Raw genomic sequence first — 13,610 nt, 5'->3', positions numbered from 1 at the left:
ACTTGCATCAGTGATCAGCGGGGCGGTTTTGGCGGAATTTGTAAGTTTTAAAGAAGTAGGACAATGTCGGCCGCTCCAGCCGTTTTACATCTTAGTGACAAGCCTAATCACGAGAAGGGACATCGATGGATGACGGCGGTGCAGGAAGTGATAAAAAGGTTTCAGGGAAGCGCAGGATAAAAAAGAGGTGACGAGCTAACCGTGTGGAATAACTGGCAAGAATCCATTGCGAGCTATAATCGATCGCGAATCCGTAGGTCAGAAACGACCTTGTTTTCTAGGTAGCGCCAGGCCAGGCCAGGGCAAGACAGGTTGCATGGTACCTGATATGGACTGTTCTGTTCATTTTCTCATGGTAATACAAGATTATGCCCTTCGTACAGTTAGTCAAGGAAAGTATAAGTGACGGCATAAAAATAAGATACCTTATTACGGATTTCTGTTGATAGTCTTACATGTGTTCTTACTAAAAAAAAATAGGCTTTCTCCACTTTAAAGACATTAAGGTGTGGATCTGGTTCAGGAACAGCGGGTTACATCTCTAGATTTTTGCTATGGAAGTATTCTCAAATTGGCCTTTTCAAACCGCAATATCAAACCGTGTTTTACGAGTACAGATGGATTATTTACAAATGATTACAATACAGTTGCACTTATTATTACCTTGGAAAAACACTTTTTGCCGCAAATCACACACGTATTTAGAAATGAGGTGTATTCTGTGACTTTTACGCGATTATTACCTATTACCTGTAGAATTCATACGTAGTCATACCTATTCAGTGTTGCCGATTAAACCGACTAGAGGTGTCCTGTTTACCTAACTCAAGGACATCTACTTCGATTCAAATGCATAAGCAGCTCTAAAATAGCTCTGTGTTAGCTTTATTATCTATTCAACTTTCCTTTGACGTACAATATTTATGATGGTAATAAAATTATTATGCATACATACCGTTGCCTATTTGTGGAACGGCCTTTTTTTCGCTTGTATCCAGCGGCTTTGAGTGAGCGAATGCAATGATATCGCATGCAATGATGAATCGTTTTTCCTTCGGAATCGATCATTTGCGTCGTTCGCAATTATGTACGAGACGTTTTTGTTTTGAGAACACATTCTGAGGTCGATAACAAAATTAAATGGAAAGAAGTCATCAACTGCTATAAATCGCAGGAGAAGACTTCGATCCTGAGGACTTCATATTTATTGGTAACATCTCTAGAATAAGTCAGAATAAAACGTGCATTTAATCCATCAACAACAGCACTGACGCTCCAGAAGGGCTTCGATACTCAAAGGCCTGCACGAGGTCGGCCAACGAAATCGACCTAAGGTTCGATCTGCTTTAAAACAAATCCTAATGCCCTTGCGATGATAGATAGGCACACGAACGTGTAGCGTATATGATGTTCAAACGTTAGGTACCGACACAGATGATATCGAATAATACCGTTTTCTCCAATGTTCATTACTTACTTTTTATGTTAAATGTCCTTCAGGAAAATGTCAGTTAATTAGGGATAATTACATAACTAATGTATGATTCAGATTTGCCTGAGAAAATGAGGACATGCTTATGTAGAAGAGACTCTATTCTTTCATCCTATTATCAACTTCAAATAAGTTGATATTAAAAAAAGTGGATAGAACGCATTTACGGTTCATCTCGTTCGATTTTCAGGTCTAAAAACCACTCACAAGTATATCACGCCGCTGCTTATCGAAGAAATTTCGCAGATAAGCCTCTTTATCTAGAAAATTAATTACGTACATTGAAACATTAGGCAATTGTGGTAAACAGGAAATCCGCCTCTTAGGACCATACAGTGATTCCGTACCTTGTAAGTAGACAAATACGCACAACTATATTCACATGCCTTAAGGCTTGGACCCTGTTCAGTAACTCTGAACGCCGAATGGTCCAATAGCTCTTTGCTGATGTCAAATGTCATTCTTGATAAACGGTCACTGTTTCGGCCATCTACTAAAAATGAGCTACGATATAAAATTTTTAGCCCAAAAGAATTATAGCTTCTCGAGGCCCGGCAAGATGTTCGATATTGTTAGAAAAAAAGATATGCTAGAATACCTCGTGAGTAACTGCATACCCTTCGACGATTCACTAGTACCTCGTCGATTTTAATATATATAGCCGTGTTGAGGGCAAAATTCCTCAGCTTCTTGTGAGTGGGTACCTCTGCCAACACCTCAGTTTGCCGGCGATTCTTTCGCTTTGAACGCCCAGCTCTTGCGACCTACTTACTGTAGTGATAGTATGCGTCATGCAATCGATAGCAGCTCACGAACGGCGTAGACAACTGGCGTTTGTTGCCACCGTCGATTGCTGCAAGAACTAGAACCATTGAGAAAAAGTACAGGGAATACGGAATCACACTATGCACGGTCCTTAATAGGAAATTTTGCCCCTAGAGCTTACTAACAAATGCTGTTCGGAGTCGGGGTCCGGCTGAGTAGAATGAAAGGCAATAGCAAATGCATCAAGAGTAATTTTAACATTAGGTTTAACGTACGATTAGAGCATTATCAAGTCTGAGCGATCTCGATGCCATTTCGGAAATCAATTTCTATCGGACATGGGAAATGATAACGATGATTGAATTTGCAGCAGACTACTGATCAAGTAAAATTGCCCGTATATTTGTCATTCTGTTCCGTTCTTTTTCTATACCCTAGCTGAGCATCAAGCTGAGAGTAGTTTTTTGCCAGGTTAACTTCCTATACTCAGTGAAAAAGGCCTAGGTGTACATTTTGTATTCTAATTATGTTCGAATGTGGAAGTCCTCTACGTTACGTTGCTCGAACTTTTCCAGTATGAGTGATTGAAACAAATGCCATACACGACTACGAATGATGACCGTTTTAGTACTATCACCAACTCAATTTATTGGAGTTGTACACATTTTACCGTGACAGAAAACTATATGTGCTCGAGTAGTTTCTATGCAACGAAACCGCGCTGCGTTTTTTGAAATTTTTCAAAACTTGCGCCTATTTCGTATGGTTCTAGAGCGACCAGCAAACAACTCTCAGTCTCAAGTCACAACAGCCGTTGAAATGGTGTAAAGTGTCATGTACCTTACAGCAAATATCAAAACGAGGAACGTTATAAGAGAATTAAATCCTATGTAGTGCCGTTAGGAAAAGCGTTCTAAATTTCAAAGAGAACCCATTTGCCATCCACAGTCCTTATTGCTTGCGCCGCGTTCGGCATTTCCAGCACAACGTCAGCTATATGGAAATCTGCCACAGTGTTTTCTATGTGGATATGAATAGGACATAAAGTCCTATTCATATCTCCGTTATACAACGATAGACAAACGAACATTGATAGAATAGCAGACCCGTTTCTTAATCCAACGAATCCATTTAGCCCTACTTCCGGTATGCGACAAATTCTGGTTAAGTTGCTGCTACCAGTCGATACCTTTCTTTCACCTTTTTAGTGCGTGTTAGACAAGGCAGTTAATGCTATTCCTCTACTTTAGGTTACTGCAAATTCCGAGCACCCTGGACGGCAACTAGAATATTTTTTCATTATTTTCTCTTCCACCATTTACCGTTTTTGTCCCTCTTTATGTCTATAATGTACTTAATCCTTCCATAACAATGTGCCTTGTGCATGCTTAGTTACATCACTACCAATCTGGTCTCAGAGCACGCTTTTTTGACGAGTCGATTACGTCCAGTTGGACAACCGCGCTGCTGTGGTCCAAGACACCGGTCGTGACAAAAAAATTGGATCTACAGAGGATCGCATAGCGAGTCACACTAGGATTGCAGAGTGTCGCAGAACGGCGGCTAGAATCGTCGTAGTGGGTGGGGCAACATTTATGTTTTCCTTTGTTCCTTTCGTCCCCGCGCCCTTGGGAATTTTATTTGTGCCTCTTAAAGTAACCGCACGTTACCTCGCAACGACCATCCGTAACACCATACAGCCGGAATGAGATGCTGATGGCAGTAACAACGGCGACTACTCGCAACATGCAAACATAAACGAAGAAGAGTGTCTTCGTTACGTGACCTAACCGGGCCACGAACTTCTGCCTGTGGTAGCTTCATTAGCAAACCAGCTAGTTTTATATGTCGTTGTTACTGAAGAAAAGATATAGCAGCAACAGTATTGACAATGTTCGAAAAGATGCTTACCATGCAGCAAACCAGCGAAGATGGTGACCAACTCTGCTGATGACGGTTAGGATAAAGAAAAAAAAACAGATAAACAATCGGTTTCTACAAGATGAGCTAGCTAGCCGAACAGACAGGTTATTTCGATCAGTGTCTCGTTACTATTTTGCAGCTCTCCAATACCGCGAAAGCCAGCAGCAGTTATACACTTATTCTTGCTGGGCCCTGGTCACCACGTAAACGGCGCACATCACCGCCAACAAAAGTCCGAAGACCACTGCTACTCTGCCCGACAAAAGTTAACTGTTTGGATCATAAGTGATATGACTTTCATTGCTGACCACTGCCGCTACTGACTCCGGCTGCCGTCGACGACTGTTATCAGCGACTGCTACTAACGTCGCAGTACCGTTATCGTTCGTTTGATGCTGCAATAATGTTTGCTGTTAGGGGCAAACCAAGCGAAATTTATGTAACTTCTAACAGACCCCATTGATGTGAGGGCTACAGGGCGGCTACAGAGGTTGAACAGATATTGCCATCGGCTCGGTGGCCCGCCGTTGGTGGAGGGCTCGCGGTAACGAAGGGCGCCTATAACATGAGCGTGACGTGGGCCTTCTTAAGGGTAAATGGGCAGCACATCTAACTGTCCGTCTATGTGTTTCGCCATGAGGATCTCAATAAGGGCTTCTTTGCAGGACTGTTTACGAGACTGCAGGAGGACATGAAATCCAGTCACTTATAAATTGAGTTATTGTGCTACGTATAGTTGAGGCCTGTTGTGTTGTAAGCTGTGAATTCGATTTAACTTGAGGAGGTCGTGATGGTCATCGTGTTTATGAAGCAATTACTCTTATGGGTGTAGGTTTCAATAAGATAGATGCAGAGGTTACTGCGCTGATAGTTAATGGAGATATCAAATTCAATCCGTAATAAAGTATTAATCTCGGCGTAATTTCTAGCTTCTGCTTGTTTTCGCTTGTTGTTAAACACAACAAGTCAGTCGCTACTCTACCTGCCATTACCTTAAATTTGGTGGTCTCATACGACCGATCACACTTAGCAGCTGCAGGAATTAGCGTTATAAGTGTCGTTAGTAAATGACAACCTTAATTACTTCTATGGCATTTGGCTGATTATCTACTTTTGCTAGGAAAGGTTATTTGCCCTATCAAGTGAGTTCATTAATTATTCTAATAAACATATTTGATATAATAATATGCTTCGAGCATATGCTGTGGGGTAAATTCAAGGCCATTGCTTTCGAGTTTAAACATGTCCTGTATCATTATTAACAGAGAGTGCGTAAGATTCGTAGTAACCTGCTATTTTAGGTCCTGTATATTCATGGTGCGGATACGGTTGTCGTTGTCAAAGATGAAGTAAAGTTGCAAATTTCCAAAACGAATTTTATTCAAGCAAATTAATTAAATGCCAATGCGACCCCTTATAAAGGGTGTGTACATTTATCATATCGTGATAAACACTGGAAGAAATAGCGGTCCGAGGAAACCGGATCGCTTTCTTGAAACGTAGACGTTCAGCCAGAATCAACTGGATATAGACAAAACCGTCGTGGATCTGTAGTAAGATTCGCTGAGGTCTCAGTACTATAGACCTAAGGAGTAGCTAGTGTTCAACGTTGGCTATGCCCGAAATGGGAGAGAGAAAAACATTTTAATAACCAAAAACACTTACCCATACTTGTTCCTGTTGGTGCTATCGTGGTCGTATATAATAAAAGCGCTACAATATAGCGAGTTGAGAAATAAAGACCGTGAGCTGTTGGTGCATTGTGAAGAAACCTTGATGAAACGGCGCGCTTGCCACTCTCACCACCAGCTCATATAGGAGAAAGCTCCAGATGTCTCAAGGGCTTCGTTCTTCGATACGTGAAAACGTTTCCACGTCTTGCACGTCTGTATAACCAGAAAATATGTATGGCGCAGGGTTGTTACGTGCATAGCCAAACGTAATCGCGTCGATTTTGACAACCGAGTTTATATTTCAACTACCGGATTTCTCTGCTTCGTTTTTGATCTTAATAATGTTACCACTGACGCTCCTTTGTCTGTTCCTTTCGAAACGTGACGTAATTTTTCCTACCATATATCGGTGTAATAAAAGACGGCGTCGCTGACCGTCGTTTCTTGGTACCAAATGACAAACGTCAGACGCTTTAGAATTTGACATAGACGATGTCTGGATATCATTTTTCGACAGTGCTGTGAACCTGCTGCAGAGAGTGTTGCGGACGAAGATTTCAGATCTAACTGGCCTGGTGCCAACAACTCATGCCACCTTCGCCGGCCGTTTGCTTTTTCCGCGTAAGCCTTTACATTCTATATCTTAGGTCGTCTGAAAACAGATGCCTAGAAAAAGGCCGAACAAGAATAGCAAGAGCACGATAGAATAAGATAAGTCTCGTCGTTTTGCTCAGATATAGCGGGCACCGGACGTCTGCATAGATAAAGAGAAGCTTAGCTAGAAACATGAAGGTAGCTATCTACGTATAGTTTGTGGTAGTTCGCTGAAGTTCAATATATCGTCCACCAACGTTTTCCTTCATTTGTGAGCCCCGGCTGGCTAGATTTCTATGGCGCCTACTAGATTCTTTAGTTTCAGATACTTATTGTTAACAGTAACCACCTCTGGAACGATTTGAACATTAAGAGAAGTTTATTAGCCATATATCTTCGATGCTTTCCGTTTTCTCGACCCTAAAAGATTCTAGTATGCGTTTCAATGTTTACGTACGTTGTCAAGGTAGAGCAAGCTGCTCTATATTCAGTGTGGCCTATAAGTTCTGTTTGAAACTGTTTCTGAACCGTTTGAGAATTTTAACTAGGTTATACATAGGCATAGAGATAATGTAGTGCAATTGAAAGCAAGTTAACATCATCCGATATATCTGTACATCAGGAAAATCTATTATATTTAACCTATCTATCATATATATATCTCAACTGTTGTCTCAACTCAACTGTTGGAGGATGTTTATCGTCATACTTTTAAGCTGCTCAAAGTTATCTTAATGCCAGCACTGTGGAGTTAAGTATCATGCTCACTTAAATTATACAGGAAGGTTTCTCAGAAACCGAATTAAGTTGACAAAAGTTGCTCTACATACCAAATCGACATTTTCAGTCAGGACTGATAAAAGAATCCTAGCCATCTATACTTAAAGAGTCCATCTTAATGATACATTATAACGTCCAGTCCCATGGTGTTTTACTATGGAAACCGCGTTTGTATATAATTGATAACTATCCATTTGCGCTCACTTGTTTGTTAATCTATTTTTATCTATATTTTGAAAATTACTCCAGCTATCATCCATGCGCACACTAAAACTTATTCCGTATTCAACACATGCATGTATCAAACGTATCTATAAGAACCAATTTTCTGATGTAAACAAATATGAACTCTGGACTCTACCAGCCGCTGCTTTCTCCCATCTTTTTATTCCTCTGAGATAAGTTATTATGTGTACTATGTCCAAACTTGCTAACTCCAGATTTGTCGGAACATAGTTAAGCAAAGCCCTAATGTAATTTTCAAGGGGTTGTACATCCTCTTTCTTGACGCGGCGAGTTCATCGGCCCACTTACTCCATGGCCTTCCCGCTATTCTGCGCGCGTCCCACATCTCGGTCGGTTTCGTTTCCTCGTTTCATTTGCAGAGAGTTGTGCACTCTTCTCGGGTCAAGTCGACGTATGGAAGGGACCGAGGCAACGTTCCTCGTTTTCCTTTTTCATCCACCACTGCTGCTGACCGCCAGTTATCGACAGAGACCTTCCACCGACTCGGCTGGGATACTGCTGATTTGAATATAATCTCTGGCTCGACTTGTGCACTTCTGCGCCCTTGGCTGGCGTTCGGCTTCCGCTGCCTACTTGAACGACGTCTCATATTTCCATTTTCCCTTCTTTAATACTCTGGCGAACTCCATCCGGCGAAAAAAAAAAGCTAAGGAAAGACGGCCTCGCGATCCACGGGTGCCAGCGAGTCTGTACGCGTGTGTCTGTTGGTATGCCCTGATTGTCCGTATGTTTGTCTCTGGCGCTCCAATGTTCACTTAGTGTGGTCGGTTGTATGTGGGTTGCTTGGCGAGTAGCGATTAGGTTGTCGTCAGCCAGTGAACGACCAATCAAGCGGATGAGCCGGCAAACCAAGATTAGCCTCTTTTTCTCAGTTTCCCAATACATCTATTACGAGCGCGCGCCTTCAAGTGCTGCTTGCGTTACAGCCTGCCCAACATCGAGTACAGAGCGGGCACCGAACTTCGGCGCTGCGTGGACCTTTGGGGCTTTCCAAGCGGGCCCTTAAATACGAACCGACAAACAAATGAAGTACTGCCGCATGCAAGAGCGTGAGCTTCATTGCGTTTTTGCCACTGAACTGCCAGTGCTTTCAATATCCCAAACTTCTGCCTCATCATATACCTTTTTTGGTGTCCGAAAAATAATCTCGGCAGGTAACAAAGGCCTAGTTAGTTCAGCCTAAGAAGACCACCATACAGCACAAGGAACACCACTCAGGTTACTAAGCTGGCGAGCCATATCTTTTTATTCTCCATCGAACGCCGCCTGAAACAGTTGAACCAGAAATGGCCTTCCTTGACGGACACCCGCAAACACTCGCTAACATTGCATTCGCCGTGCCGAAGCCCAGAGTCTGCTATAGTTTTATTTTCGCTACAAGCAAGCGGATGCTGGTGTTCGTGGTGAAAACAGAGAACAAAAAAAAAAGAAAAAGATCTTAGCGGAAATCAACGAGTGTGAGGTCAAATCAGAGATACACACTGATTTTTGTCAGCCACTACAACAGGATCATTGGACCACTCACTCTGCTTCCTTTTACGACATAACATAGAGCCCGTTTTTGCTCGTGAACCTCTGTAGCCCAATAGTCAAACGACGATGGTTCGTGTCTTCTCTCGGAGACTTTTCGGAGTCGGAGTCGCTACAGCACAGACGAGGCAGAATCCTTTCATCTATAGGTACCCTATGTAGACTGAAAGATTCCTGTTCAAGAGAAATCCCATATCTCGTCTCAGGCTCGGTCTGGTCCTGGTCTTTATGTTGTTCTAGGAATGATAGCATTGATGCTACACCGAGAGAAAGAGTGAGAGAGAAATACGTTTTTTTTTCTCTTCATTCGATACTCTGAAACAGATAGCGTGGTAGCAGCCCAGCAGGCGAACATCCCAACATGACAAAGACCTGTAGTTTACTCCAAATAGCTGACTGAACAGTCCGATACTCAAAGCTATTGCCACCCTTTCATGCCCTGCTGCGTCTTCTCAACCAGTTCCGCGCGTCGTTTGTTCCTCACCTCTTTGTGGCAAAGCTTCCTCCACTCGTTAGCCTGTCGACGGTCGAAACATATAAACTTAGCAGCCTATGGATGAATGGGTTATCAATGTGGTGACATCTTTCCGATAACGCAGTGGTGGAAAGCGAACTAAGGGATTATTGAGACATAGCTTCGTGTCGGTTCATTGAGGAAGAAAAATCCCGGAAATATTTTTAGGGCTGCTGGAACTGGCTTCATTGGATGAAAAAGTTTTCGCCCCTAAATCCGCGAATCCATCCATCGGTTCAACTATGGTAAAGATAATCTAAGAGGTTTTCTGCGCTGTTTCGCGACATCATATTTTGCTACATGATGCATTGTCTACTGGCAGAGGCCAACAGCTAGTCGGTTCCAATGCTGGCGGAACCATTTTACGGAAGGCCACGTGCATCGGGCGGAGTCAAAGCATTTGCGTCGGAGTAGCTGCCAAAGCCAGAAAAATTTCAGCGGCATCGTCGTGGCCAACCACAGGTCGGTGGGTGCCCAAATGAGCTCAAGTTCTTTAACCTTTCTAACAGTAAATGGAACAATGTGTTTCTTAGTATTGGTCTGAAAGAGTCCTTATTCTTGTAGCCACCGCAAGCAGTTGAACAAAAGCACTTGTACATCAAGCTCTCCGATATGTACAAGCAGCTTGCAAAAGGCGGAACACGGATTATACCATTTCACACCGTATTAGTATAGATGTGTCGAATTTCATGTAGAGTCCTTAAGCTAGTAAATATCAGTTCAGACGGCCGGCTATATTCGGGGCAAAACGCAGTGAGTTAATCTATGCTCGAATTCGAAACTGGAGCATTTGACGATTATATAAGCTTACTTACTGTTCTTTTTAGTCTTTGTCGGTCCAATCAGACGTGGCGCCGTCGCAATCAGGCTTCGATCAATTTCCAACATAGAATCTTGCTCGCCCAGCTTTTACGCGCTAAGCTAAGAATGCTGTCACCGAAAACGATCTCACAGCTTCTTTAAAATATGCACTTTAAAAACCTAACAAAGGTTCGTTAATTTTAATCTTATAATAACAATCTCGTACAGGACTGTGGTAACTATAAAAAGGCTTACATAGAAAATAGTCGTGACATACTTTTTTTGGCAATGCGTTCACATGAATAGGGAAGGCGAGAGCCAGAAAACTTACGAAAATATAGTTGGAATACCATACTACACTACTATACGCGCTAATATATTCTTATTAGTAAGCATAAACGATGCGAGCAGGATGCCACGTAAACCTGCAGATTCAAAAGGGTGTATTTATTATTATGGTTTCCTTCAGTTGACGTCTCCATTATGGACCGTGCCTTTGTTCTCGCTGGTCGTCAGCGGTGCCTTAGGTCGTGGTTCGAACGAATACGTTTCACGAGTGGTCTTGTATTGCGCAGCAATTCAGCATCCCTGGTGGGGTCGCTCTTCGGTACATCTAGTCAGATACATCCAGTAAGCTATTACATACACTACAACAAGCCGACCACGGGAGCATGGGAAGAAATCGCTATTGAAGCAGCTTTCCACGGCTCTTCCCGTCGTCCACGCGATAAACCTCATGGAGCATACAGGCAGGACGGCTACTGGGAATTCGCTTCTGCAAATTTCTACATACAACACAGACAAAAATAAATAAGCTTAACTTAGAATTGCACGTAAGTATATTTGTGTGCCTTTGTTGTTTGTATTCATGTTCTCGTTTTCGTGTTTCTCTCCATACCACTAATCTAACGAATTTCAAGCAAGTCATAGCGTTTGGTTTTATGTGGATAGTTAAGAAAATTCTAGTAGTAACGTTCTGTAATCTCAATCATATGCCGATCTATTCTTTCTCCTAATTTTGTCTCTGCACCATACAAAAGACATTGCAAGCACGATTTAGCCGAAGTAGGATAAAGGCCTGTGCGCTGTTTTTGTATATTATACTATCAATGTGCAATATGCGTACTGAGTAGTCCGCATTTGAGGGAAATTGGTCTTTACGGAATCTTTACGCTTGTGTCTTCATATAATGTTAACCTATCACAACTACTAGAAACTGCCTTTCACATCTTTCAATTTCAGTTTAACATACGTAAATAAGTCGCCCTTCGTTTTACCTCGTAATATTTCTGTTGTTAGTAGGATACACATATTTCGTACGTATATATTTATGAATATAATTTGGACGCGTTCGTCAGCTATATATAGACATTAATTTTGCAGTATAAACAATCAAATGATTCGGCATTAAGCATTTTCTTTTATTACATTGTTAAATACGTTTCAAATTTTCATGCCAAAACCGTATGACTCATGAACAAATTGTTATCGGGAAAAGATTATGGTAGATTCTTATATTGAAGGGCCAATTATAAATAGTTCTATCAACTTCGTGGCTGAGTACGCATCCATTCGCTTCACATTTGATTCCCCGCCGAGCGTACAAATTATTTACCAAATAAACACATCTGTTATTTCTGAAAATCAATTTTTCTTACATTATTACACAGGTTGTCGTACTAGAGCAGCTACAGGCTTAGTAGCTCGTTTATAGCTGAACACAATCGAAATGATTAACGTTTCTTCTTGTGCGAAGATTTCTATGATTAATAAAGAACAGATCCTTTTTTGGCCATTCTTGCAACGCTTGTATTTTGCATGATGATACATACATACATACATAAGCACAAATTCTGCCTCACAACGCCCACTTACCGAACAGCACTGAAAATTCTTGCTTGTAACTAGCTCCTTCTAAAAAAACGTTCTGTATTATAAACTCTGCTAAAACTACGAACCGTATGAATGTATGTATCTGTATCCAACAACTCGCCAAATAGCCATTACATCGTCATTCTAAAAGTTCACTCGGTAACAATCCGCACAAGTTACGAGTCCTAATAAGGTACCTAAATAAATTCTATGCCATTTCCATATAATTTTCGCTAAGCTGGAAAGCGTACCAGTATTTATCTCCGAAAAATTGTTAATGGCCAAGATATTTTCGGAGACAGATAAGCATAGATGTTACATGCGTACATCGTTTACTGATTTCGTAGTACAAAGTTTAAATAATTATTCAGTTATCTTTAGAAGACTACTCGCCAGTCCCTGACACCGGACGATTGCACAGAGTAAACGTCGTATTGTTATCATATAAGAAACAAACTTTTATCGAATTAACGGTCAACGGTGCGTTAAAATTGGGCGAGAAGCGTCAAACATTCAGCGATGTTAGTGGTGCCTGAAATGAAACTTCCGAGTACCGCGTGCTGTAGTCATGTGTTTCGTTCGATAGCGCCCAATACTTCGTAGATAGAATTATAAACTTTTGACCGTCGTATTGATATCGTACAAATTACAGCGTCGATGTAACTACCTGACAAACAATTCCCTTTAAGGTGAAGGCCACAACCTACTAGCGATTCATTTCCCTGAAGCAGATGGGGTCAGGCTTGCTGCGGGGTCTGCTTCGGTAACAATAGCTTCATTCACTACCGGTCCTTTATTGTCATCGGGAGAAGCTTTACCTTGCATTCTGCGTAAACTAACAATTATCTGATCCAGTGAAAGGAAATCCACTTGTTGCCTTTTCAGTGATGTGAGCATATGAGCTCGAATTCGCCATAACTCATCTAGATAGAGCAGAGCGTCAGAAGAACCACCGTCAGCGAGGAATCTTGCCTTTTGATGAATCTGACAGGTTTTAGCTTCAAGATGCTCCCAAAGCTTGGCCATTGATGCACGTATGTTTGCTGCAGTTATTTCACTATTGACCACCTTTTCCTCTTGCGGAGTCGAAATGGTGACATCCTTTCCACGCAACTCTCCGTTGCCGACGGAGAACTTCGTCATGTCTTTGCGGACCGTCACATTATTCAGAAGCGTGGCATCTGTCGCCAAATCAACCATCTTGTACAAAAGTTGTAACCTATAAAAATGCTATTATGGTCATATAAAAAGCTTCGTTTTCAACACGAGAACACCTCCGCTTTTCGTACAATTCGGATAGATAAAACATTTTCGCGACTATAATAAATAGACGAAAATAAATACTCGCGCCAAACAGGGAAAAAGGAACCTCGAAAAGTTGTTTATCTGAGCTGATGTCGACATTTACAATCAATAAAGA

The 13,610-nt window shown here is 41.8% G+C and overlaps 1 protein-coding gene across 1 annotated transcript; it reads right to left on the bottom strand.

Moving 5' to 3' along the window:
- Positions 1-10,714: 10,714 nt before the first annotated feature.
- On the bottom strand, positions 10,715-13,485 carry LOC147755367 (uncharacterized). The gene is made up of 2 exons (XM_086989418.1): positions 12,858-13,485; positions 10,715-11,103 (listed from the first exon to the last, which is right to left on the bottom strand). The coding sequence occupies exon 1, from the start codon at positions 13,388-13,390 to the stop codon at positions 12,905-12,907; it is 486 nt and encodes a 161-aa protein (XP_086845544.1). The 5' UTR covers positions 13,391-13,485; the 3' UTR covers positions 10,715-11,103; positions 12,858-12,904.
- Between the last annotated feature and the right edge of the window lie 125 nt (positions 13,486-13,610).

The sequence above is a fragment of the Varroa destructor genome, unplaced genomic scaffold (assembly GCF_002443255.2).
Source record: "Varroa destructor unplaced genomic scaffold, Vdes_3.0 BEIS01000005.1, whole genome shotgun sequence".
Lineage (NCBI taxonomy): Eukaryota > Metazoa > Arthropoda > Arachnida > Mesostigmata > Varroidae > Varroa > Varroa destructor.
This window is presented reverse-complemented; position numbering and strand designations above follow the sequence as displayed.

Bases quoted from the DNA above. Each gene is read 5' to 3' on its own strand.
- LOC147755367 (XM_086989418.1), bottom strand. From the start codon at position 13,390: ATGGTTGATTTGGCGACAGATGCCACGCTTCTGAATAATGTGACGGTC.